Raw genomic sequence first — 23,319 nt, 5'->3', positions numbered from 1 at the left:
TAGATCGGATGCTATAGATGATAAAATTACTTATACCGAGCGAGTTTTCAGTGTTTCGATTCAAATGATTTGATTCTTCCCCCGTTGAGGGGAAGAGGGCCGTACTCGGATGTAGTGCAATACCGAGACAACCCGTGGCCAGGGCGAAGCAAGCTTCAATCCCAGGGCCGAAGGCCAAAAATCAGTTTAATATATGAGTTAGGCATTGCCTAACATATCAGATATTAAGCTGATAAGAACAGAGTTCTATTCAACAATGACTAAAGTGATGGGACAGTTTACTTAACCTAAATGCTGAGGGGGTGAGGTGATCAGTCTCACTTATAATATATACTAAATATAAACTAAGGGCTGGAAGACAACAATATAACCTAACATGTTAACTGAGAATTTGGATCCATGCAATTTGAAATGTCGAAACAAGAGTGGGGCTCTCTCAAGTTCGAGTACCTAGTGAATCATGTGCCCGAGTGGCTTACGTGTGTGTATATAAAGGGGGACTTAGAAACAAAAAAGTATAAGAGCAGTGTCTGAATGAAAATAATAAAAGTCATGTGTGCCTAGTGCACTGCATAAAGACCTAGTTAGTGCATCACTCGGATGCATTTTGGTCCCAACCAAAGTGTAGGCGGAAGATGTCGCACGAGCCTTGGATTACATCAGAGCAACAGAGCTTCCTGAAGAGGGATCGGTATCGACGGGTCATGCCAAGTCGTTGGAGGACCTCTTCATTCGGTGGGTACCATGTGCCGAGTGCACCAATGACAAAGGGTAGAATATGGCAGTCTTTCCCGAGTTGCATAAAGTGTTCTTTTAGTGGTTGGTATTTGTTCACTTTTGCGGTGGCGGCTTCATCGAGGCTGTGGGGCCATTGTCAAAGGGACAGGTGACATCTATGATGAGGGCTTGATTGTCTTCTTCGATAATGATGTCAGGACGAAGGCGTGAGTTTGCATTGGCGACGGTCCGGTCGGTTGTTACTTCACCAAAACGGATGGCGTGGGAGAGACGATCGACAATCTTGTTATGGCGAGATCTGATTGAGACCATTTCGGGCCGGCAGTGGCAGAGTATATGTGGCAGTGTTTCTGTTTCCGTGCAGTGGCGGCAGGTTGGAGAGGCGCCAGACCAGCGAGCTTTGACTGCGTTCGTTGGGAGGAGGTTCAGTCGAGCTTTGTGCACAAATCGCCAGTCTTTAAATCGCATGTTCAGGCCGGTGTGTGTCCAGGTGGAACCGTTCGCATATTGGTCGATGGCAAGTGATTGTGCTACTTTGCCTTGGTCTCGGAGATTCATTAGTGTAGTGGCCGCGCGTTGTTGGACTAGGCGGTGAAGGAATTGGGACACTGACTTGGACTGGATTTTGGCAGAGTCGTCCGCTGATTATTGATGATGGGGTCGGTGTCGGAGTAATGAAAGCTGACTTTGAGGCGACGACAGGCGTTGCGACATCGGGTCCAAAGAAACTTGCGGCGTAGTTGATGTGGGCGCATCGGTTGCTTGTGGAGCCGGACAGAAACTCAGTAATAAGAGCAGGAGTCGGGTTCGATGAGGTGGCACGGCTAACGATGCTACGCAGTTCATTACGGGCGATGGATGCGACAGTCGGATCATCAGAGGAGAGGATTCGCAAGGCTTGTACGATGGCTTGGACATCATCTTCCTTCGTGGGGTCTTGGAAGGCAAGGCCACCAACATGTTTCGAGGCAAAGAAGTAGGCTTGTGATGATCGTTTGGGAAGGTCGCAGATGGAGCGGAGCGATGATACGAGGACACCTCGCAGTGGTTCCAGGGATTGTTTGGTGGGGTTTCCAGCTCGTAGTGCGTACGTCAAACAAGGTTCAACGAAGGATCGAATTGCATCAAGTTTCTGCCAGGGGGCTAATAGTGAGTTGGTGATGGCGTTGATGTCTTCGATCATTTGCGGGGTGATAGATGGGATATCGTTGATGTTGTGTAGCATCCCAATGGGTACGCCGAGGTATCTGTAACTCTCTTCACGAGACAAGGCGGGGATTGGATTATTCTGTACGATGAATGAGTTGTTTTCCAGACGTTGGACCTGGCGGCGTTCATTAACGAAGGACAACGAGGCGCACTTGTTGGGACGGAATTCAAGGCCCAAGGTGGTGGCACTGGAGGAGGCAGCATCGAGGAGCTTCTGAAGGGTGGATTTATTACGAGCGACAAGGACCAAATCATCAGCGTATGCCAATACTGAGATGGGTGTGTTGAAATGGGAAACGGTGCCGGTCTGTAGGGAGGCAGCTTTGGACTTTGTGGCTCGAAGGACCAACTCAAGACACAGATTGAACAAGATGGCAGACATCGGACATCCTTGTTTGACTCCAGCGTTGATGGGGATAGGATCGGTGTTGCCTTGTTCTGTTCGGATGGTAGTGGTGGCATTGGTGTACGAGTTCATCACCAGGTCTACGAATGCTTGGGGAACACCAAGGTGGAGAAGGACCGTTTGGATGGTGGAATGGGGAACGCTACCGAAGGCATTACGTAGGTCGAGCCATGCTACGAAGAGCGAGCGTTTGTTGCGGCGGGCATCACCCATGAGCGACTGTAAGAGAAAGGTGTGTTCGTAGCAGCCTTCTGAGGGTCGGGCGCTTTTCTGTTCTTGAGAGAGGATACCGCTGCTGATAGCCCAAGAGGATAAACGTTTGCCAAGGACCGAGGTAAAGAGTTTGTATATGCACGACATCAACGCGATGGGGCGGAAATTGGCAACATCATCAGGGTCGTCTTTCTTGTAAATTAGGATGGTCACTGCATCTTTCCAAGGTAGAGGGATGTCTTGTTGTTCAAGACAGCGGTTGAATATCAAGGACAGGATCTTCGCTTGGGGGTCGACGCTCTTTAAATGACGGTATTCAACGCGGTCTGCTCCGGGAGATGTGTTGGCTGCTGAGCGAAGTTTCCGAGAGATTTCTTGTGGGGTCATTTCTTGATAAAGGGCATCATTTTCGGATTCAGTAAGAGGTATGGTTTCGCGAAGGGCAGCGTTGAGGGTGTCAACGTCGCAGGCCTTGGTGGAGAACACTTCTCGGAAGAAGGATTGGGCATTTTCTCGTGAGCCAGAGTAGGAGGTGGTGTTGGAGGCAAGGATCTTCCGGGCGGCACGTTTCTTGGAATGGCGGTAGAGGCCTTGAATTTTCCGGGCTTCGGTTGGGTTAAAGTTGGCAATGCGTCGGCCTTGTGGTGGGCGTCGGGGGGTCTGGTTTGGAGCAGGAGGATTATTTCGCTGGGGACGATTTTGTGCATTCATCGTTGAGGCCAGTGCCCGACAGGAGTCCGCGAATAGTTCGCATTGTTCGGAGAATTCTTCCCAAGGGAGATGAGCGGAGAATGTGATAGACCAATGGTCGTGGAAGTTCTGTAATTCCTCGCAGTTTGGTCTTTCCAGGTCGCTCTGTGAGGTTACCAGGTGATCTGGTGTGTGTGAAGGGTGGATGTTTGTGTTGGTTGCTGGTGCAGCTCGGGGGGAAGGTTCGTGTGGAGGTGAGGGTTGTGAGGGGGTGAATAGGGTCGGTGAGGGATTATTCGGGGACATGGGGTGGTTGGTTGAAGGTATGGGAGAGTCACTCAGAGAGTCAGGTATTGGTAGGTTATTGGGTCGAGGTGGGGTTGATTGGGAGTCATCGTCATTTGGGTCGATATCTTCAAGTGTGGCACGGAGCCTATCAAGGTTGTTGTTGAGTTCTTGAAGGGTATCTGACGGGTGGTGGACAATGTTAGGGGGAGGTGAGGTCGGTGGAGGAGGAGGCTGCCGATGGGGTCGACTGGTAGGTTGCCGGCGATAGTGGCGGACAAGTTGTCTGATCTCTCTCTCCGGATGAGGACATATTGTAGATCGACTGTTGATAGGGATAGGTGGGGGGAACTCTGGTGACAGTGGTCTATGCGACGTGGTAGATGCAGGGGGTGTACACTCAGCGCTTGTCGTTGGAGATGGTTGGCGAGGTGGCTTGGGTGGTACAGCATTCTGCAGGACGTGTTGTATGAGCTTCCTGGTGGAGCTAGGGGTTTGCTCTGTTTGTGGCAGGCGAGAGCTGTTAAGGCTCTTAGGAGCACATAGCACACTTTCGATTACATCAACAACCTCAGGTGTTTTTGCCGGTGGAGGGGTTTGCATGAGTGGGCCAGAGGGTGCATCAGGAGTTGAAGGGCCGACAAGATGTTTCCGGGAGTAGTGTGCTGACCCAGCACGGAATGTATTGAATACTTGGCTGCAAATGGAGCATGTAGTTGGTGTTTCGGGGTTGTTTACATGATGGACACGCCGAGCATGGGTTTTGAACGTGGAGGAATCACGCTGGGTTTTCTTACAGATGGGGCACGGAATACCACATGCCGGGAAAGGAACCACGCACTCCATGCGGGCAGACGTTGGGCAAGCCATCTTGCTAGGAAGCTGGCGGCCAAGAGGAGAGCCCAACTCCTCAGGACCTTCAGTGGTCCTGGTTCAACTCGCAGAGTCTATGAACTGAGCAAAAGGTTCCCCAGAGTTGAAGATCCTTAAGCCCAGAACATATCCTCTTTGAGAGGAAGGCCAGGAAGCCACTTACCAGCACGCGGGTCTTCTTCTTGCTGCCAAAAACTTGCTTGAAACTTGCTTGGAATTGTTCTTCTAGACTTCTATTAAGCTGATAAGAACAGATACTACACTTGATCTTAGCCAAAAGGCCGAGAAGCGATAACCCGTTTTCGGCTCGCCACCAAGACTTTATTGCGCATCGGCGAGCCCGCTCGACCCGGTGGCGGGTGTGCGATCGAGTGAGCAGAATTGGCCGGCACGAAGAAGAGCGAAGCAATGTCGCTGCAGCTCTCGTTATTTCGTGAACGGGTACGATGCGAGGCCGGCGGGCCGCCTACGCTTGCCGAGACGTCCTCGCGGTCACGCTTTGCTGCTGCCGCCGAGCCATTCTATATTGTCGAGAGTTGGTTAGGGGAGCTGTTTTTGTGCGGTTTTTTTCGGTCATTTGCTTTCACAACAGTTCCGAAAGGTAGTTGGTTAAATAAATCTACGTCGATGTGTTGCCTCGCAAGAGTTGTGGTGCTGTGGTATGTGCTGATATCCGAGACGTTGTTATATATAGTGTGACGAACCTCTCGACGCTGCGGTAGCGGTGGTAGTATATGTATATGTATGTAGTACCGGCACGCCATCCGTCGATCGGTAGCGAGAGCTAATCAATAGGTGTCGAATTTCAAACGATTTTCCGAGATTCGGTTACACTTAATAACTTGTGACAACCCGGCGGCGGCACCGTTGTTAAAAAATCAAGTTGTTATTAGCTTTCACACGACGCACGCTTCTGAGTTTTAGATTTGTTTTTCGATTTTTTTGTTTGAATCATGAATAAGATGTGGTTGACGAAGGGGGAGAAGGGGACGAGCGCGAACGCAGGTCCCCACTACCAGAAATTATACGCTCGAGTTACCCACATTAGGGGTAATCGCAGGAGTCAACCCAGTCGAAGTGCAATGAAAGGGCCTCATCCTGAGAGGACCTCCTAGTTGATCAAGGTGCCTCTCGCGTCAGGTAAGTATGCTTTCGTGGCAGCGCCGTTGACTTATAATTGTGGCGACGAAGCGTTTCGATCGCGGTCGTTAACCGCCGCCGCGTTGCAGTAGTGAATAATATTCATACAAGTACGTACGTTCGCCGTTTCGGTTATCAATGCGGTGGCTGTTCGTAACTGGTTTCCCGATCGATCGAGGAGTCCGGCGGCGGCGGCGGCGGCGGTTCGTCTGAAATGGAAAGCAATGAGTCGATGTGAGGTTTAACTGTAGCGAAACAGAATTTTAGAAAGAACAATGCCAATTAAGTTATTGCATTGAATAATAATATAGAACCGGTTGCATGACTGAATATGAGATAGATAGTTACTAGATCGGATACTATAGATGATAAAATCACTTATACCGAGCGAGTTTTTTGTTTCGATTCAAATTGTGGTTATTATTCTTCCCCCGTTGAGGGGAAGAGGGCCGTACTCGGATGTAGTGCAATACCGAGACAACCCGTGGCCAGGGCGAAGCAAGCTTCAATCCCAGGGCCGAAGGCCAAAAATCAGTTTAATATATGAGTTAGGCATTGCCTAACATATCAGATATTAAGCTGATAAGAACAGATACTACACTTGATCTTAGCCAAAAGGCCGAGAAGCGATAACCCGTTTTCGGCTCGCCACCACGACTTTATTGCGCATCGGCGAGCCCGCTCGACCCGGTGGCGGGTGTGCGATCGAGTGAGCAGAATTGGCCGGCACGAAGAAGAGGCGAAGCAATGTCGCCGCAGCTCTCGTTATTTCGTGAACGGGTTCGATGCGAGGCCGGCGGGCCGCCTACGCTTGCCGAGACGTCCTCGCGGTCACGCTTTGCTGCTGCTGCCGCCGCCGAGCCATTCTATATTGTCGAGAGTTGGTTAACAACGATGATCGTGAAGCTGTTTTTTGCGGTTTTTTTATCAGTTCCGATAGATAGTTGCTTATTCATTTATCTACGTCGATGTGTTGCCTCGCAAGAGTTGTGGTGCTGTGGTATGTGCTGATATCCGAGACGTTGTTATATATAGTCTGACGAACCTCTCGACGCTGCGGTAGCGGTGGTAGTATATGTATATGTGTAGTACCGGCACGCCATCCGTCGATCGGTAGCGAGAGCTAATCAATAGGTGTCGAATTTCAAACGATTTTCCGAGATTCGGTTACACTTAATAACTTGTGACAACCCGGCGGCGGCACCGTTGTTAAAAAATCAAGTTGTTATTAGCTTTCACACGACGCACGCTTCTGAGTTTTAGATTTGTTTTTCGATTTTTTTGTTTGAATCATGAATAAGATGTGGTTGACGAAGGGGGAGAAGGGGACGAGCGCGAACGCAGGTCCCCACTACCAGAAATTATACGCTCGAGTTACCCACATTAGGGGTAATCGCAGGAGTCAACCCAGTCGAAGTGCAATGAAAGGGCCTCATCCTGAGAGGACCTCCTAGTTGATCAAGGTGCCTCTCGCGTCAGGTAAGTATGCTTTCGTGGCAGCGCCGTTGACTTATAATTGTGGCGACGAAGCGTTTCGATCGCGGTCGTTAACCGCCGCCGCGTTGCAGTAGTGAATAATATTCATACAAGTACGTACGTTCGCCGTTTCGGTTATCAATGCGGTGGCTGTTCGTAACTGGTTTCCCGATCGATCGAGGAGTCCGGCGGCGGCGGCGGCGGCGGTTCGTCTGAAATGGAAAGCAATGAGTCGATGTGAGGTTTAACTGTAGCGAAACAGAATTTTAGAAAGAACAATGCCAATTAAGTTATTGCATTGAATAATAATAATATAGAACCGGTTGCATGACTGAATATGAGATAGATAGTTACTAGATCGGATACTATAGATGATAAAATCACTTATACCGAGCGAGTTTTTTGTTTCGATTCAAATTGTGGTTATTATTCTTCCCCCGTTGAGGGGAAGAGGGCCGTACTCGGATGTAGTGCAATACCGAGACAACCCGTGGCCAGGGCGAAGCAAGCTTCAATCCCAGGGCCGAAGGCCAAAAATCAGTTTAATATATGAGTTAGGCATTGCCTAACATATCAGATATTAAGCTGATAAGAACAGATACTACACTTGATCTTAGCCAAAAGGCCGAGAAGCGATAACCCGTTTTCGGCTCGCCACCACGACTTTATTGCGCATCGGCGAGCCCGCTCGACCCGGTGGCGGGTGTGCGATCGAGTGAGCAGAATTGGCCGGCACGAAGAAGAGGCGAAGCAATGTCGCCGCAGCTCTCGTTATTTCGTGAACGGGTTCGATGCGAGGCCGGCGGGCCGCCTACGCTTGCCGAGACGTCCTCGCGGTCACGCTTTGCTGCTGCTGCCGCCGCCGAGCCATTCTATATTGTCGAGAGTTGGTTAACAACGATGATCGTGAAGCTGTTTTTTGCGGTTTTTTATCAGTTCCGATAGATAGTTGCTTATTCATTTATCTACGTCGATGTGTTGCCTCGCAAGAGTTGTGGTGCTGTGGTATGTGCTGATATCCGAGACGTTGTTATATATAGTCTGACGAACCTCTCGACGCTGCGGTAGCGGTGGTAGTATATGTATATGTATGTAGTACCGGCACGCCATCCGTCGATCGGTAGCGAGAGCTAATCAATAGGTGTCGAATTTCAAACGATTTTCCGAGATTCGGTTACACTTAATAACTTGTGACAACCCGGCGGCGGCACCGTTGTTAAAAAATCAAGTTGTTATTAGCTTTCACACGACGCACGCTTCTGAGTTTTAGATTTGTTTTTCGATTTTTTTGTTTGAATCATGAATAAGATGTGGTTGACGAAGGGGGAGAAGGGGACGAGCGCGAACGCAGGTCCCCACTACCAGAAATTATACGCTCGAGTTACCCACATTAGGGGTAATCGCAGGAGTCAACCCAGTCGAAGTGCAATGAAAGGGCCTCATCCTGAGAGGACCTCCTAGTTGATCAAGGTGCCTCTCGCGTCAGGTAAGTATGCTTTCGTGGCAGCGCCGTTGACTTATAATTGTGGCGACGAAGCGTTTCGATCGCGGTCGTTAACCGCCGCCGCGTTGCAGTAGTGAGTAGTGAATAATATTCATACAAGTACGTACGTTCGCCGTTTCGGTTATCAATGCGGTGGCTGTTCGTAACTGGTTTCCCGATCGATCGAGGAGTCCGGCGGCGGCGGCGGCGGCGGTTCGTCTGAAATGGAAAGCAATGAGTCGATGTGAGGTTTAACTGTAGCGAAACAGAATTTTAGAAAGAACAATGCCAATTAAGTTATTGCATTGAATAATAATAATATAGAACCGGTTGCATGACTGAATATGAGATAGATAGTTACTAGATCGGATACTATAGATGATAAAATCACTTATACCGAGCGAGTTTTTTGTTTCGATTCAAATTGTGGTTATTATTCTTCCCCCGTTGAGGGGAAGAGGGCCGTACTCGGATGTAGTGCAATACCGAGACAACCCGTGGCCAGGGCGAAGCAAGCTTCAATCCCAGGGCCGAAGGCCAAAAATCAGTTTAATATATGAGTTAGGCATTGCCTAACATATCAGATATTAAGCTGATAAGAACAGATACTACACTTGATCTTATTTTGGATCGAACGACAACAGGCTTATCGACTCCGACGGTGCAATGGAGCCTGAACCCTTCGTGTTGCCACACCCAGGGAGGCCGCTACAAGCGACGCAGATCGACAGAGGTTGTGAGCCTCTCCCCCATGCCATGAAACAACCGTGAATGGTAGATGGATGATGTAAGCACGTGGTAAGCGTGAAACGACATGAGCGGCCCATGGGCCCAAAACCAGATCGAAAATTCTGCTTCCCGAAAAGGAAGCCCAAGGTTAAGCAGAGACACCCAATAGGGCACCCGTCTCAACCCCGGTTACAAATTGCAAACTACCTGAAAGCAAGCCAAGAATAGCTACTCCCAAGTAGGATCCCTGACAAAACAAAAACAAACATTAAACAAACAATAAACAAAAACTGGGATCACAAACAGGCAACAGCAGTACAACTAATTAAAGCGACCGCTGTGTCTGCAAGAAAACCGGACTTGACAAAACACAGGACATGCTGGAAACGCACGCAGGGGCATGCAGAGAGAAAGGGAGGCCGGGTAGACCACCCCCCTTCCTGGGGCAGGAGACGCTACCTCCATTTACGGGGCAAGGGCATGACCCTATAACCTAAAAAGAAGGTATACGGCTTAAAGAGGACGTGCCAAATAAAAATTCAACACGCCGTTGCTCGGCCAATCTCCTTACGGAGAAAACACCGAGCCGTTAACCAGAATTTAACCGACCACAGGAGGGGTGGGAGTCGACTCTCTTGGACGAGAAGCATCAAAGACCGTCAACAAAGACTTCAGCACTCCCCCAGCGAGCCACTCGTTGGTGTAAAACACTTCACTTGTTTGACGCTGTTGGACCTTTGAGACAAATCGGAATGAAGACACGATTTTCTCAACCATGCCCTGGGGATCTGGACGGATATCCTCAAATTGCCAGGCATTTCTAGCGACCCAGACATAATGTCTGAGGGTTGCTAAGAGAAATTTATATCCGGCAGGAATTTTGACCGAAGCCGTAAAACCAAACCGGATTTCTGCGTTCGAAAGCTGGCGCCCGAAACGAGGCCAGCGACTTAACAACCCCTCGAACCAGTCAATCATTTCTTTGGCCACTGGACAGGACTCAAAAAGATGTTGCTGCGATTCCAAAGCACCGCAATGACAGTAAATGTTGTTGAAAACTACTCCCCACCTCGACATGCGGTCAGCAGTCGGTAGGACACCATGACATAGCAGCCAGTTCGTTTTCCATATGGGACGGTCTACAAACAGGAACACTAAGTCCTTCCATATGTTTGGCCAATCAAGTTCGTACTGTTGAAATTTTCCCACACAACGATGAGCCATAGTTGGTTGCAATATTGAATAAGCAGTTCTAGCTGTGAGATCTGATAACGGAATTGATAAATTGTTCCGTGGGACCACCCACTCTTTATGATCGTTAAGGCCACCTCCTAATCGAAGCCAGGCTAGGATGACTTGATGGTAAAAGTCTGGGAGGCGACGCAGAGTTGAAGATCCCACATGTTTCAAGTTGAATACACGATTGACTGGTTCGGCAAGAAATGCCCGGCGGAGGAAGTGTCGGAAAAAACACTTCCACGGATGCTCTGTACCAACAAGGAAGCGTTTCACCCACATCACCAGGAGTGATGCTAGCTTCAGAGACACGTTGACAACACCTAATCCACCATTGGAAAAGGGCTGACAAACCGAGACCCTCTTGAGCCACTCCCCTTTATTGTCCCACACGAAGTCAAACATAAGTTTATCTATCCTATGTACCAGATGTGAACTTACCGATACCGTGGAACCCAAGTACCAGAAACGGCTCACACCCAGTACGCATGCAATTATCGCGCGACCTCGGTATGATAACTGACGGCGTTGCCAGGAATGAAAGATTGCTTCCAGCGTTCGTAACGCAGGCTCCCAGTCCTGATCACCCCCTGCGGAGATTCTCGTTCCTAGGACCTTGATGTGGCTGGAAGACCACCGAATAGCCACCGGGAGCGAAGTACGATTACGCCAGGAACCAAGAAGTAAACCGGAGCATTTGCCCTGATTCAGCCTAGCGCCGCTTGCACGCTCATACTTCGCGAACAAACCAAAAAGTGCGACGAGAGAACCATCGCGACAAACGAGACAAGACGTATCATCAGCATATTGTGACAATTTCACCACGTTGTTTCCTCCGGGCAGAGGAAAACCGTCGATGTTTGAATCACCGCGAACTGCACATGCCAATGATTCCATCACCAAGACGTACAATAACGGAGAGAGCGGACACCCTTGACGTACTCCCCGAGTCACCGGAAAGAAATCCGTAAGGAATCCATTCACAGAAACTGCGGAAACGACATCGGTGTAAAGAAGTCTTATCCAGCGCCTAAATGACGGGCCAAATCCCATGCGGTCAAGGACTTTCATCATGAAGGAAATCTCAACACGATCAAAGGCCTTTTCTTGATCCAGGGAGACGATTGCTCCCGGAACGTTGTAACGGTCTGCGTAATCGGCGACATCTAACAGAAGTCGCACATTCTCACCACAAAAGCGACCCGGAATTCCACAGGACTGATCGGGCGAAACAACGGACGCAATTACGGCAAGAAGTCGATTAGCTAAAGCTTTTGCTGCGATCTTGTAGTCCACACACAAGAGTGTTATCGGACGCCAATTCACCGCGTCAAGACAATCCCCCTTCTTAAAAAGAAGCGAAATTGCACCGCATCTCAGGGATTTTGGTAGAACACCTTGATGGTAACAGGAGTTAAGCACCTCAACCAAATCTGGGCCCAACAGCTTCCAGAACCGAATAAAAAATTCAGCCGGGAAACCATCTACCCCGGGCGTTTTGGCCTTGGACATCTTGGAGACGGCTCTCCAACATTCCTCGATCGTGAGGTCACCTTCGCATAACTCCGAGTTTTCTGGCGACAAAGTACGTTCGATACTGTTCAAAAACAGCACTTGATCTTCTTCAACTAATTCCTGAGATGAGAATAGGTCGAAGTAGAAATCTCGCCAGACATCTAAGACATCTTTCGTGCTCGTTGCCGTAGAGCCATCTTTCCGCCGAATGGCATCAATCAGTCTCCGTTGGCCACGAACCTTTTCCTGCCTCAGGAAATAAGATGTCGATCTCTCCCCTTCTTCAGCATCCTGGATTCTCGCCCGTAACCGAGCACCCTGACCCCGACGAAGCAAAAGTTCATCAAGTTCAGCCCTCGTCTCCTCTAGAAGCGCGGAGAGATTGTTACCATCGTCGACCCGTTTCTGAAGATCTTTTAGCTGGTCATTCAACTGCAAGACACGTTCGTTTCTTTCCAAAGCAAATTGCTTTGAGAAGTCCCGAATCAAAACACGAAGTTTTGTCTTGCCTGCTTCGTACCAATTCGAAAGCCGGGCAAACCGACTGCGCTCCCGGCGCCAGCTGCACCAAAATCTTTCGACTTCAGCACAAAAGGCTTCGTTCTGGAGAAGCGAAACGTTAAACTTCCATATGCCTGGTCCGCGCTCCACCCCAATGGGGAGGTCCAGCTCCAGATACACACAACGGTGATCTGAACGCAGGAAAGGTGCAATATCCACAGCCCGGACTCGACCCTTCCATCTCTTTGACAGCCAAAACATATCGATTCTAGACCCCTGGGAACCATTTGTCCTCCTCCAGGTGAACTCTCTGACATTAGGGTGCAAAGCACGCCAAGTATCATAAAGCTCGAATGTACTCATCAGTTCGCGATGAGTGGAGGCCCAATTGTTCGCCCATGGGGAGTCGGGATTACAACCGAAACGATCGATACGAGGATCTACTGTCGCGTTGAAGTCTCCACACATCAACAAAGGGATGTCAGGATCAATGGCTTGATAAAGGGACTCAAAAAACTGTTTCCCTTCGTTTTTATCATTAGGCGCATAGAGGCACATAACTTGGAAATCCCCACTGTTGCCAGAGAACTCAGCAACGACAAGTCTTCCCTCGTCATCCCTCTTCGTACACTCCACCTGAAACTTAGGATGGTAAAGAATAGCAACACCCGAGGACCGCGCGCTACCCGGGGAACTAACACATTTATATCGGTTGGATGCAGAAACACAATTGTGTGAGTCTAGCCAACCCTGGAACTCGGCAATAGAGGTTGCGTGCGTTTCTTGCAGACAAACAATGTCCGGACTAAAACATGATAACCATGAAAACAAGATGAGACGAGCATCCAAGGACCTCAGTCCTTGACAGTTTAAGGTTAGTATCTTAGTTGGATTCGGCTTCATCGGTTAGGTGGGAAAAACGGTTGGAGGATGACGTAGATTCGGAAGGTTTACGAGTGGTGGTGGGTAGCGGACTGGGACGAGTAGCTGCTCGACCGACTAAGGGGGACCGAATGGAATCCTTCGACAATCGCCGGGTTTTCCTATTCAGCACAATCCTCTGCTTACGTGAAAATTCATCATCAGATACTGAAGATTGAAGAGTAGGTGGAAGAGGGGGTCGAGGTAGAAGACTGGATGGTGGGGCACCTTTTACCAGATTACGAACCAAGGCCTCATCCTCCGGAAGACTGCTGGCAGGATCAACCACTTCAGAAGACTCTGGGTTAAGAATCGAAGAATTGGACGGGGGCGAAATTTCAACTGTATCCGGATTGGAATCGTTCACCACTGGGGGAGTTTCATCCATAATCTCCGTATCCACATCTGTCGGTGGGTCATCGACCTTGTCAGCCTCAGACGAAGGAACATCATCGATCCTATCAGCCTCAGTCGAAGGAACATCATTGATCTTATCAGCCTCAAACGAAGGAACATCCATTGCCGATGAGTTGTCTTCCTGCTCAACCGAGGCTAAGGTTGTTGTAGTAGACTCCGAAGTAGATTCTGGAACGAGGCTAGGTGGTGGGGGGGGAGGTGGATTTTCTCGACCACTTGCAACATCAGCATACGAGGCTTCTTCATCTGAAAGGGACTCTCTCGCACGCTTGCTACTGCGCTGATTTTCAACAGGCGACGACCCTACAACTTCAGGGACAGTTGTGGTAGGGGCTGACTTCTTCTTTTTAGAAGGACAAGTTTTGGCTTCATGCCCAGGCATGCCGCACACAAAACACGAACGAGGCTGGTTTCTGTAAAAGACGTTAACTGGATTCCCTTGGATAAATACACGACTAGGAATCTCATCTTTTAAAACTATTTCCAAAACCATCTTGGAAATACCGCATCCTTTGTAATGAATAACACGAGAGTTCTTAACTTCACCGTATTTTCGAAATTCAGCTAGCAACACAGAACCCGTTAAGCCATAGGGGATGCGTTCTAGCGTAACGGAAGTTGACAGTTTGACCGGTTCTAATTTGAGCGGATGACCACGAAAACTTATGCCGTTGGCAATAAACTCAGTCACTTGTTCCGGTTTCGCTAAATGGATCAGCACCGACTTGGCTGATTGCTGCATAACATTACAGAGTGTAGTACGTAACGCTGCTTCGCCCAACTGGGCTTCAAAGTCATCGATAAGCTCCGTTAATGTTGGAGCAGGTTTTAAAGCCAAGGCTGGGAAGGTCCCCACCACAGCCCTTCGGCTTTCATAAATTGGCATAGTACCAACAAGAACTTATGGCGAAATGCCACACACAAAAAAAGAAAATAAAGTTACCCCTGCTGGAGTCCAAAACCACCAGACGAGGTCTTCCACACGATAAGATATATATACAAAAGTTCACCAATCCACACGCGGTGCAAAATATACCAAGGCAGAACGCGCACACACCAAACTCAGGTCCACCAACCAAGGCCAAGGCCCCAGAGCGCCACAGGACGAACCAGGACCAAGAGGAGCACCAAGACACCAGGAAGAGGAGGAGGACCAAACAGACAACAATGGACAACACCAAACACCAGTAAACAGGAACACAGCAACACTTGAACCAACTTGAACCAACTTGAATCAGCTTGAGAACAAACTTCACTCTTGAAATCACTCCAGAAGATATCGAGATATTAGCCAAAAGGCCGAGAAGCGATAACCCGTTTTCGGCTCGCCACCACGACTTTATTGCGCATCGGCGAGCCCGCTCGACCCGGTGGCGGGTGTGCGATCGAGTGAGCAGAATTGGCCGGCACGAAGAAGAGGCGAAGCAATGTCGCCGCAGCTCTCGTTATTTCGTGAACGGGTTCGATGCGAGGCCGGCGGGCCGCCTACGCTTGCCGAGACGTCCTCGCGGTCACGCTTTGCTGCTGCTGCCGCCGCCGAGCCATTCTATATTGTCGAGAGTTGGTTAACAACGATGATCGTGAAGCTGTTTTTTGCGGTTTTTTTATCAGTTCCGATAGATAGTTGCTTATTCATTTATCTACGTCGATGTGTTGCCTCGCAAGAGTTGTGGTGCTGTGGTATGTGCTGATATCCGAGACGTTGTTATATATAGTCTGACGAACCTCTCGACGCTGCGGTAGCGGTGGTAGTATATGTATATGTATGTAGTACCGGCACGCCATCCGTCGATCGGTAGCGAGAGCTAATCAATAGGTGTCGAATTTCAAACGATTTTCCGAGATTCGGTTACACTTAATAACTTGTGACAACCCGGCGGCGGCACCGTTGTTAAAAAATCAAGTTGTTATTAGCTTTCACACGACGCACGCTTCTGAGTTTTAGATTTGTTTTTCGATTTTTTTGTTTGAATCATGAATAAGATGTGGTTGACGAAGGGGGAGAAGGGGACGAGCGCGAACGCAGGTCCCCACTACCAGAAATTATACGCTCGAGTTACCCACATTAGGGGTAATCGCAGGAGTCAACCCAGTCGAAGTGCAATGAAAGGGCCTCATCCTGAGAGGACCTCCTAGTTGATCAAGGTGCCTCTCGCGTCAGGTAAGTATGCTTTCGTGGCAGCGCCGTTGACTTATAATTGTGGCGACGAAGCGTTTCGATCGCGGTCGTTAACCGCCGCCGCGTTGCAGTAGTGAATAATATTCATACAAGTACGTACGTTCGCCGTTTCGGTTATCAATGCGGTGGCTGTTCGTAACTGGTTTCCCGATCGATCGAGGAGTCCGGCGGCGGCGGCGGCGGCGGTTCGTCTGAAATGGAAAGCAATGAGTCGATGTGAGGTTTAACTGTAGCGAAACAGAATTTTAGAAAGAACAATGCCAATTAAGTTATTGCATTGAATAATAATAATATAGAACCGGTTGCATGACTGAATATGAGATAGATAGTTACTAGATCGGATACTATAGATGATAAAATCACTTATACCGAGCGAGTTTTTTGTTTCGATTCAAATTGTGGTTATTATTCTTCCCCCGTTGAGGGGAAGAGGGCCGTACTCGGATGTAGTGCAATACCGAGACAACCCGTGGCCAGGGCGAAGCAAGCTTCAATCCCAGGGCCGAAGGCCAAAAATCAGTTTAATATATGAGTTAGGCATTGCCTAACATATCAGATATTAAGCTGATAAGAACAGAGTTCTATTCAACAATGACTAAAGTGATGGGACAGTTTACTTAACCTAAATGCTGAGGGGGTGAGGTGATCAGTCTCACTTATAATATATACTAAATATAAACTAAGGGCTGGAAGACAACAATATAACCTAACATGTTAACTGAGAATTTGGATCCATGCAATTTGAAATGTCGAAACAAGAGTGGGGCTCTCTCAAGTTCGAGTACCTAGTGAATCATGTGCCCGAGTGGCTTACGTGTGTGTATATAAAGGGGGACTTAGAAACAAAAAAGTATAAGAGCAGTGTCTGAATGAAAATAATAAAAGTCATGTGTGCCTAGTGCACTGCATAAAAGACCTAGTTAGTGCATCACTCGGATGCATTTTGGTCCCAACCAAAGTGTAGGCGGAAGATGTCGCACGAGCCTTGGATTACATCAGAGCAACAGAGCTTCCTGAAGAGGGATCGGTATCGACGGGTCATGCCAAGTCGTTGGAGGACCTCTTCATTCGGTGGGTACCATGTGCCGAGTGCACCAATGACAAAGGGTAGAATATGGCAGTCTTTCCCGAGTTGCATAAAGTGTTCTTTTAGTGGTTGGTATTTGTTCACTTTTGCGGTGGCGGCTTCATCGAGGGCTGTGGGGCCATTGTCAAAGGGACAGGTGACATCTATGATGAGGGCTTGATTGTCTTCTTCGATAATGATGTCAGGACGAAGGCGTGAGTTTGCATTGGCGACGGTCCGGTCGGTTGTTACTTCACCAAAACGGATGGCGTGGGAGAGACGATCGACAATCTTGTTATGGCGAGATCTGATTGAGACCATTTCGGGCCGGCAGTGGCAGAGTATATGTGGCAGTGTTTCTGTTTCCGTGCAGTGGCGGCAGGTTGGAGAGGCGCCAGACCAGCGAGCTTTGACTGCGTTCGTTGGGAGGAGGTTCAGTCGAGCTTTGTGCACAAATCGCCAGTCTTTAAATCGCATGTTCAGGCCGGTGTGTGTCCAGGTGGAACCGTTCGCATATTGGTCGATGGCAAGTGATTGTGCTACTTTGCCTTGGTCTCGGAGATTCATTAGTGTAGTGGCCGCGCGTTGTTGGACTAGGCGGTGAAGGAATTGGGACACTGACTTGGACTGGATTTTGGCAGAGTCGTCCGCTGATATTGAGATGGGGTCGGTGTCGGAGTAATGAAAGCTGACTTTGAGGCGACGACAGGCGTTGCGACATCGGGTCCAAAGAGAACTTGCGGCGTAGTTGATGTGGGCGCATCGGTTGCTTGTGGAGCCGGACAGAAACTCAGTAATAAGAGCAGGAGTCGGGTTCGATGAGGTGGCACGGCTAACGATGCTACGCAGTTCATTACGGGCGATGGATGCGACAGTCGGATCATCAGAGGAGAGGATTCGCAAGGCTTGTACGATGGCTTGGACATCATCTTCCTTCGTGGGGTCTTGGAAGGCAAGGCCACCAACATGTTTCGAGGCAAAGAAGTAGGCTTGTGATGATCGTTTGGGAAGGTCGCAGATGGAGCGGAGCGATGATACGAGGACACCTCGCAGTGGTTCCAGGGATTGTTTGGTGGGGTTTCCAGCTCGTAGTGCGTACGTCAAACAAGGTTCAACGAAGGATCGAATTGCATCAAGTTTCTGCCAGGGGGCTAATAGTGAGTTGGTGATGGCGTTGATGTCTTCGATCATTTGCGGGGTGATAGATGGGATATCGTTGATGTTGTGTAGCATCCCAATGGGTACGCCGAGGTATCTGTAACTCTCTTCACGAGACAAGGCGGGGATTGGATTATTCTGTACGATGAATGAGTTGTTTTCCAGACGTTGGACCTGGGCGGCGTTCATTAACGAAGGACAACGAGGCGCACTTGTTGGGACGGAATTCAAGGCCCAAGGTGGTGGCACTGGAGGAGGCAGCATCGAGGAGCTTCTGAAGGGTGGATTTATTACGAGCGACAAGGACCAAATCATCAGCGTATGCCAATACTGAGATGGGTGTGTTGAAATGGGAAACGGTGCCGGTCTGTAGGGAGGCAGCTTTGGACTTTGTGGCTCGAAGGACCAACTCAAGACACAGATTGAACAAGATGGCAGACATCGGACATCCTTGTTTGACTCCAGCGTTGATGGGGATAGGATCGGTGTTGCCTTGTTCTGTTCGGATGGTAGTGGTGGCATTGGTGTACGAGTTCATCACCAGGTCTACGAATGCTTGGGGAACACCAAGGTGGAGAAGGACCGTTTGGATGGTGGAATGGGGAACGCTACCGAAGGCATTACGTAGGTCGAGCCATGCTACGAAGAGCGAGCGTTTGTTGCGGCGGGCATCACCCATGAGCGACTGTAAGAGAAAGGTGTGTTCGTAGCAGCCTTCTGAGGGTCGGGCGCTTTTCTGTTCTTGAGAGAGGATACCGCTGCTGATAGCCCAAGAGGATAAACGTTTGCCAAGGACCGAGGTAAAGAGTTTGTATATGCACGACATCAACGCGATGGGGCGGAAATTGGCAACATCATCAGGGTCGTCTTTCTTGTAAATTAGGATGGTCACTGCATCTTTCCAAGGTAGAGGGATGTCTTGTTGTTCAAGACAGCGGTTGAATATCAAGGACAGGATCTTCGCTTGGGGGTCGACGCTCTTTAAATGACGGTATTCAACGCGGTCTGCTCCGGGAGATGTGTTGGCTGCTGAGCGAAGTTTCCGAGAGATTTCTTGTGGGGTCATTTCTTGATAAAGGGCATCATTTTCGGATTCAGTAAGAGGTATGGTTTCGCGAAGGGCAGCGTTGAGGGTGTCAACGTCGCAGGCCTTGGTGGAGAACACTTCTCGGAAGAAGGATTGGGCATTTTCTCGTGAGCCAGAGTAGGAGGTGGTGTTGGAGGCAAGGATCTTCCGGGCGCACGTTTCTTGGAATGGCGGTAGAGGCCTTGAATTTTCCGGGCTTCGGTTGGGTTAAAGTTGGCAATGCGTCGGCCTTGTGGTGGGCGTCGGGGGTCTGGTTTGGAGCAGGAGGATTATTTCGCTGGGGACGATTTTGTGCATTCATCGTTGAGGCCAGTGCCCGACAGGAGTCCGCGAATAGTTCGCATTGTTCGGAGAATTCTTCCCAAGGGAGATGAGCGGAGAATGTGATAGACCAATGGTCGTGGAAGTTCTGTAATTCCTCGCAGTTTGGTCTTTCCAGGTCGCTCTGTGAGGTTACCAGGTGATCTGGTGTGTGTGAAGGGTGGATGTTTGTGTTGGTTGCTGGTGCAGCTCGGGGGGAAGGTTCGTGTGGAGGTGAGGGTTGTGAGGGGGTGAATAGGGTCGGTGAGGGATTATTCGGGGACATGGGGTGGTTGGTTGAAGGTATGGGAGAGTCACTCAGAGAGTCAGGTATTGGTAGGTTATTGGGTCGAGGTGGGGTTGATTGGGAGTCATCGTCATTTGGGTCGATATCTTCAAGTGTGGCACGGAGCCTATCAAGGTTGTTGTTGAGTTCTTGAAGGGTATCTGACGGGTGGTGGACAATGTTAGGGGGAGGTGAGGTCGGTGGAGGAGGAGGCTGCCGATGGGGTCGACTGGTAGGTTGCCGGCGATAGTGGCGGACAAGTTGTCTGATCTCTCTCTCCGGATGAGGACATATTGTAGATCGACTGTTGATAGGGATAGGTGGGGGGAACTCTGGTGACAGTGGTCTATGCGACGTGGTAGATGCAGGGGGTGTACACTCAGCGCTTGTCGTTGGAGATGGTTGGCGAGGTGGCTTGGGTGGTACAGCATTCTGCAGGACGTGTTGTATGAGCTTCCTGGTGGAGCTAGGGGTTTGCTCTGTTTGTGGCAGGCGAGAGCTGTTAAGGCTCTTAGGAGCACATAGCACACTTTCGATTACATCAACAACCTCAGGTGTTTTTGCCGGTGGAGGGGTTTGCATGAGTGGGCCAGAGGGTGCATCAGGAGTTGAAGGGCCGACAAGATGTTTCCGGGAGTAGTGTGCTGACCCAGCACGGAATGTATTGAATACTTGGCTGCAAATGGAGCATGTAGTTGGTGTTTCGGGGTTGTTTACATGATGGACACGCCGAGCATGGGTTTTGAACGTGGAGGAATCACGCTGGGTTTTCTTACAGATGGGGCACGGAATACCACATGCCGGGAAAGGAACCACGCACTCCATGCGGGCAGACGTTGGGCAAGCCATCTTGCTAGGAAGCTGGCGGCCAAGAGGAGAGCCCAACTCCTCAGGACCTTCAGTGGTCCTGGTTCAACTCGCAGAGTCTATGAACTGAGCAAAAGGTTCCCCAGAGTTGAAGATCCTTAAGCCCAGAACATATCCTCTTTGAGAGGAAGGCCAGGAAGCCACTTACCAGCACGCGGGTCTTCTTCTTGCTGCCAAAAACTTGCTTGAAACTTGCTTGGAATTGTTCTTCTAGACTTCTATTAAGCTGATAAGAACAGATACTACACTTGATCTTAGCCAAAAGGCCGAGAAGCGATAACCCGTTTTCGGCTCGCCACCACGACTTTATTGCGCATCGGCGAGCCCGCTCGACCCGGTGGCGGGTGTGCGATCGAGTGAGCAGAATTGGCCGGCACGAAGAAGAAGCAATGTCGCCGCAGCTCTCGTTATTTCGTGAACGGGTTCGATGCGAGGCCGGCGGGCCGCCTACGCTTGCCGAGACGTCCTCGCGGTCACGCTTTGCTGCTGCTGCCGCCGCCGAGCCATTCTATATTGTCGAGAGTTGGTGAACAACGATGATCGTGAAGCTGTTTTTTGCGGGTTTTTTATCAGTTCCGATAGATAGTTGGTTATTCATTTATCTACGTCGATGTGTTGCCTCGCAAGAGTTGTGGTGCTGTGGTATGTGCTGATATCCGAGACGTTGTTATATATAGTCTGACGAACGTCCTCTCGACGCTGCGGTAGCGGTAGCGGTGGTAGTATATGTATATGTATGTAGTACCGGCACGCCATCCGTCGATCGGTAGCGAGAGCTAATCAATAGGTGTCGAATTTCAAACGATTTTCCGAGATTCGGTTACACTTAATAACTTGTGACAACCCGGCGGCGGCACCGTTGTTAAAAAATCAAGTTGTTATTAGCTTTCACACGACGCACGCTTCTGAGTTTTAGATTTGTTTTTCGATTTTTTTGTTTGAATCATGAATAAGATGTGGTTGACGAAGGGGGAGAAGGGGACGAGCGCGAACGCAGGTCCCCACTACCAGAAATTATACGCTCGAGTTACCCACATTAGGGGTAATCGCAGGAGTCAACCCAGTCGAAGTGCAATGAAAGGGCCTCATCCTGAGAGGACCTCCTAGTTGATCAAGGTGCCTCTCGCGTCAGGTAAGTATGCTTTCGTGGCAGCGCCGTTGACTTATAATTGTGGCGACGAAGCGTTTCGATCGCGGTCGTTAACCGCCGCCGCGTTGCAGTAGTGAATAATATTCATACGTACGTACGTTCGCCGTTTCGGTTATCAATGCGGTGGCTGTTCGTAACTGGTTTCCCGATCGATCGAGGAGTCCGGCGGCGCGGCGGCGGTTCGTCTGAAATGGAAAGCAATGAGTCGATGTGAGGTTTAACTGTAGCGAAACAGAATTTTAGAAAGAACAATGCCAATTAAGTTATTGCATTGAATAATAATAATATAGAACCGGTTGCATGACTGAATATGAGATAGATAGTTACTAGATCGGATACTATAGATGATAAAATCACTTATACCGAGCGAGTTTTTTGTTTCGATTCAAATTGTGGTTATTATTCTTCCCCCGTTGAGGGGAAGAGGGCCGTACTCGGATGTAGTGCAATACCGAGACAACCCGTGGCCAGGGCGAAGCAAGCTTCAATCCCAGGGCCGAAGGCCAAAAATCAGTTTAATATATGAGTTAGGCATTGCCTAACATATCAGATATTAAGCTGATAAGAACAGATTCTTATTCAAAAATGACTAAAATGATGGGACAGTTTACTTAACCTAATGCTATGGGGGTGAGGTGATCAGTCTCACTTATAATGTTTACTAAATATAATACTAAGGGCTGGAAGACAACAATATAACCTAACATGTTTACTGAAAATTTGGATCCATGCAATTTGAAATGTCAAACAAGAGTGGGGCTCTCTCAAGTTCGAGTTCCTAGTGAATCAAGTGCCCGAGTGGCTTACGTGTGTGTGTATATAAAGGGGGGACTTAGAAACAAAAACAACTATAAGAGCAGTGTCTGAATGAAAATAATAAAAGTCGTGTGTGCCTAGTGCACTGCATAAAAGACCTAGTTAGCGCATCACTCGGATGCATTTTGGTCCCAACCAAAGTGAACGCGAAAAATGTCACATGAACCTTGGATGACGTCCGAACAGCAGAGTTTTCTGAATAGCGATCGGTAGCTTCGGGTCATACCAAGGCGTTGAAGGACTTGTTCATTTGGTGGATGCCAGGAGCCCAAGGCACCAATGACGAATGGCAGGACGTGGCAGTCTTTCCCTTGCTGGGTAAAATGATCTTTCAGGATGTCATATTTGTTGATCTTTGCGGCCGCGGCTTCGTCCAGCGCAGTGGCACCATTATCGAAGGGACAAGTGACGTCAATTATAAGTACTTGGTTGTCTTCTTCGATGACTATATCTGGTCGTAGGCGAGAGTTACTGTTGGCAATGGCTCGATCGGTGGTGACTTCCCCGAAACGGATGGCATTGGATAAGCGTTCAACGATTTTGTCATGGCGGGAACGGATGGAAACCATTTCAGGTCG

General features: G+C 49.3%; 1 protein-coding gene, 8 non-coding genes and 5 pseudogenes across 9 annotated transcripts; all 14 read right to left on the bottom strand.

The window, feature by feature from the left end:
* Positions 1–89: 89 nt before the first annotated feature.
* On the bottom strand, positions 90–270 carry LOC114541296 (annotated as a pseudogene).
* A 4,231-nt stretch (positions 271–4,501) lies between these two features.
* Positions 4,502–4,707, bottom strand: LOC114541300 (annotated as a pseudogene).
* A 691-nt stretch (positions 4,708–5,398) lies between these two features.
* LOC114541301 lies at positions 5,399–5,562 on the bottom strand. Its single transcript, XR_003689243.1, has one exon. It is a non-coding gene; the product is annotated as a U1 spliceosomal RNA (small nuclear RNA).
* Positions 5,563–5,993: 431 nt separating this feature from the next.
* LOC114541278 lies at positions 5,994–6,185 on the bottom strand. Its single transcript, XR_003689229.1, has one exon. It is a non-coding gene; the product is annotated as a U2 spliceosomal RNA (small nuclear RNA).
* A 692-nt stretch (positions 6,186–6,877) lies between these two features.
* Positions 6,878–7,041, bottom strand: LOC114541293. The gene has a single exon (XR_003689241.1). It is a non-coding gene; the product is annotated as a U1 spliceosomal RNA (small nuclear RNA).
* A 434-nt stretch (positions 7,042–7,475) lies between these two features.
* On the bottom strand, positions 7,476–7,667 carry LOC114541277. The gene has a single exon (XR_003689228.1). It is a non-coding gene; the product is annotated as a U2 spliceosomal RNA (small nuclear RNA).
* Positions 7,668–8,360: 693 nt separating this feature from the next.
* Positions 8,361–8,524, bottom strand: LOC114541281. The gene has a single exon (XR_003689232.1). It is a non-coding gene; the product is annotated as a U1 spliceosomal RNA (small nuclear RNA).
* A 441-nt stretch (positions 8,525–8,965) lies between these two features.
* On the bottom strand, positions 8,966–9,158 carry LOC114541290. Its single transcript, XR_003689240.1, has one exon. It is a non-coding gene; the product is annotated as a U2 spliceosomal RNA (small nuclear RNA).
* A 6,679-nt stretch (positions 9,159–15,837) lies between these two features.
* Positions 15,838–16,001, bottom strand: LOC114541269. The gene has a single exon (XR_003689221.1). It is a non-coding gene; the product is annotated as a U1 spliceosomal RNA (small nuclear RNA).
* Positions 16,002–16,435: 434 nt separating this feature from the next.
* LOC114541295 lies at positions 16,436–16,616 on the bottom strand (annotated as a pseudogene).
* A 2,755-nt stretch (positions 16,617–19,371) lies between these two features.
* On the bottom strand, positions 19,372–20,757 carry LOC114541257 (extensin-like). The gene has a single exon (XM_028561232.1). The coding sequence runs from the start codon at positions 20,755–20,757 to the stop codon at positions 19,372–19,374; it is 1,386 nt and encodes a 461-aa protein (XP_028417033.1).
* Positions 20,758–20,847: 90 nt separating this feature from the next.
* Positions 20,848–21,053, bottom strand: LOC114541299 (annotated as a pseudogene).
* Positions 21,054–21,751: 698 nt separating this feature from the next.
* On the bottom strand, positions 21,752–21,915 carry LOC114541258. The gene has a single exon (XR_003689210.1). It is a non-coding gene; the product is annotated as a U1 spliceosomal RNA (small nuclear RNA).
* Positions 21,916–22,343: 428 nt separating this feature from the next.
* Positions 22,344–22,524, bottom strand: LOC114541291 (annotated as a pseudogene).
* Between the last annotated feature and the right edge of the window lie 795 nt (positions 22,525–23,319).

The sequence above is a fragment of the Dendronephthya gigantea genome, unplaced genomic scaffold (assembly GCF_004324835.1).
Source record: "Dendronephthya gigantea isolate DGI-Jeju-01 unplaced genomic scaffold, DenGig_1.0 000278F, whole genome shotgun sequence".
NCBI classification, from domain to species: domain Eukaryota; kingdom Metazoa; phylum Cnidaria; class Anthozoa; order Malacalcyonacea; family Nephtheidae; genus Dendronephthya; species Dendronephthya gigantea.
The sequence above is the reverse complement of the archived record's forward strand: the minus strand, read 5'-3'. Positions and strand labels throughout refer to the sequence as shown.

What these genes read in the sequence shown, in the direction of transcription:
- LOC114541257 (XM_028561232.1), bottom strand. Translation starts at nt 20,757, where the DNA reads ATGGCTTGCCCAACGTCTGCCCGCATGGAGTGCGTGGTTCCTTTCCCG.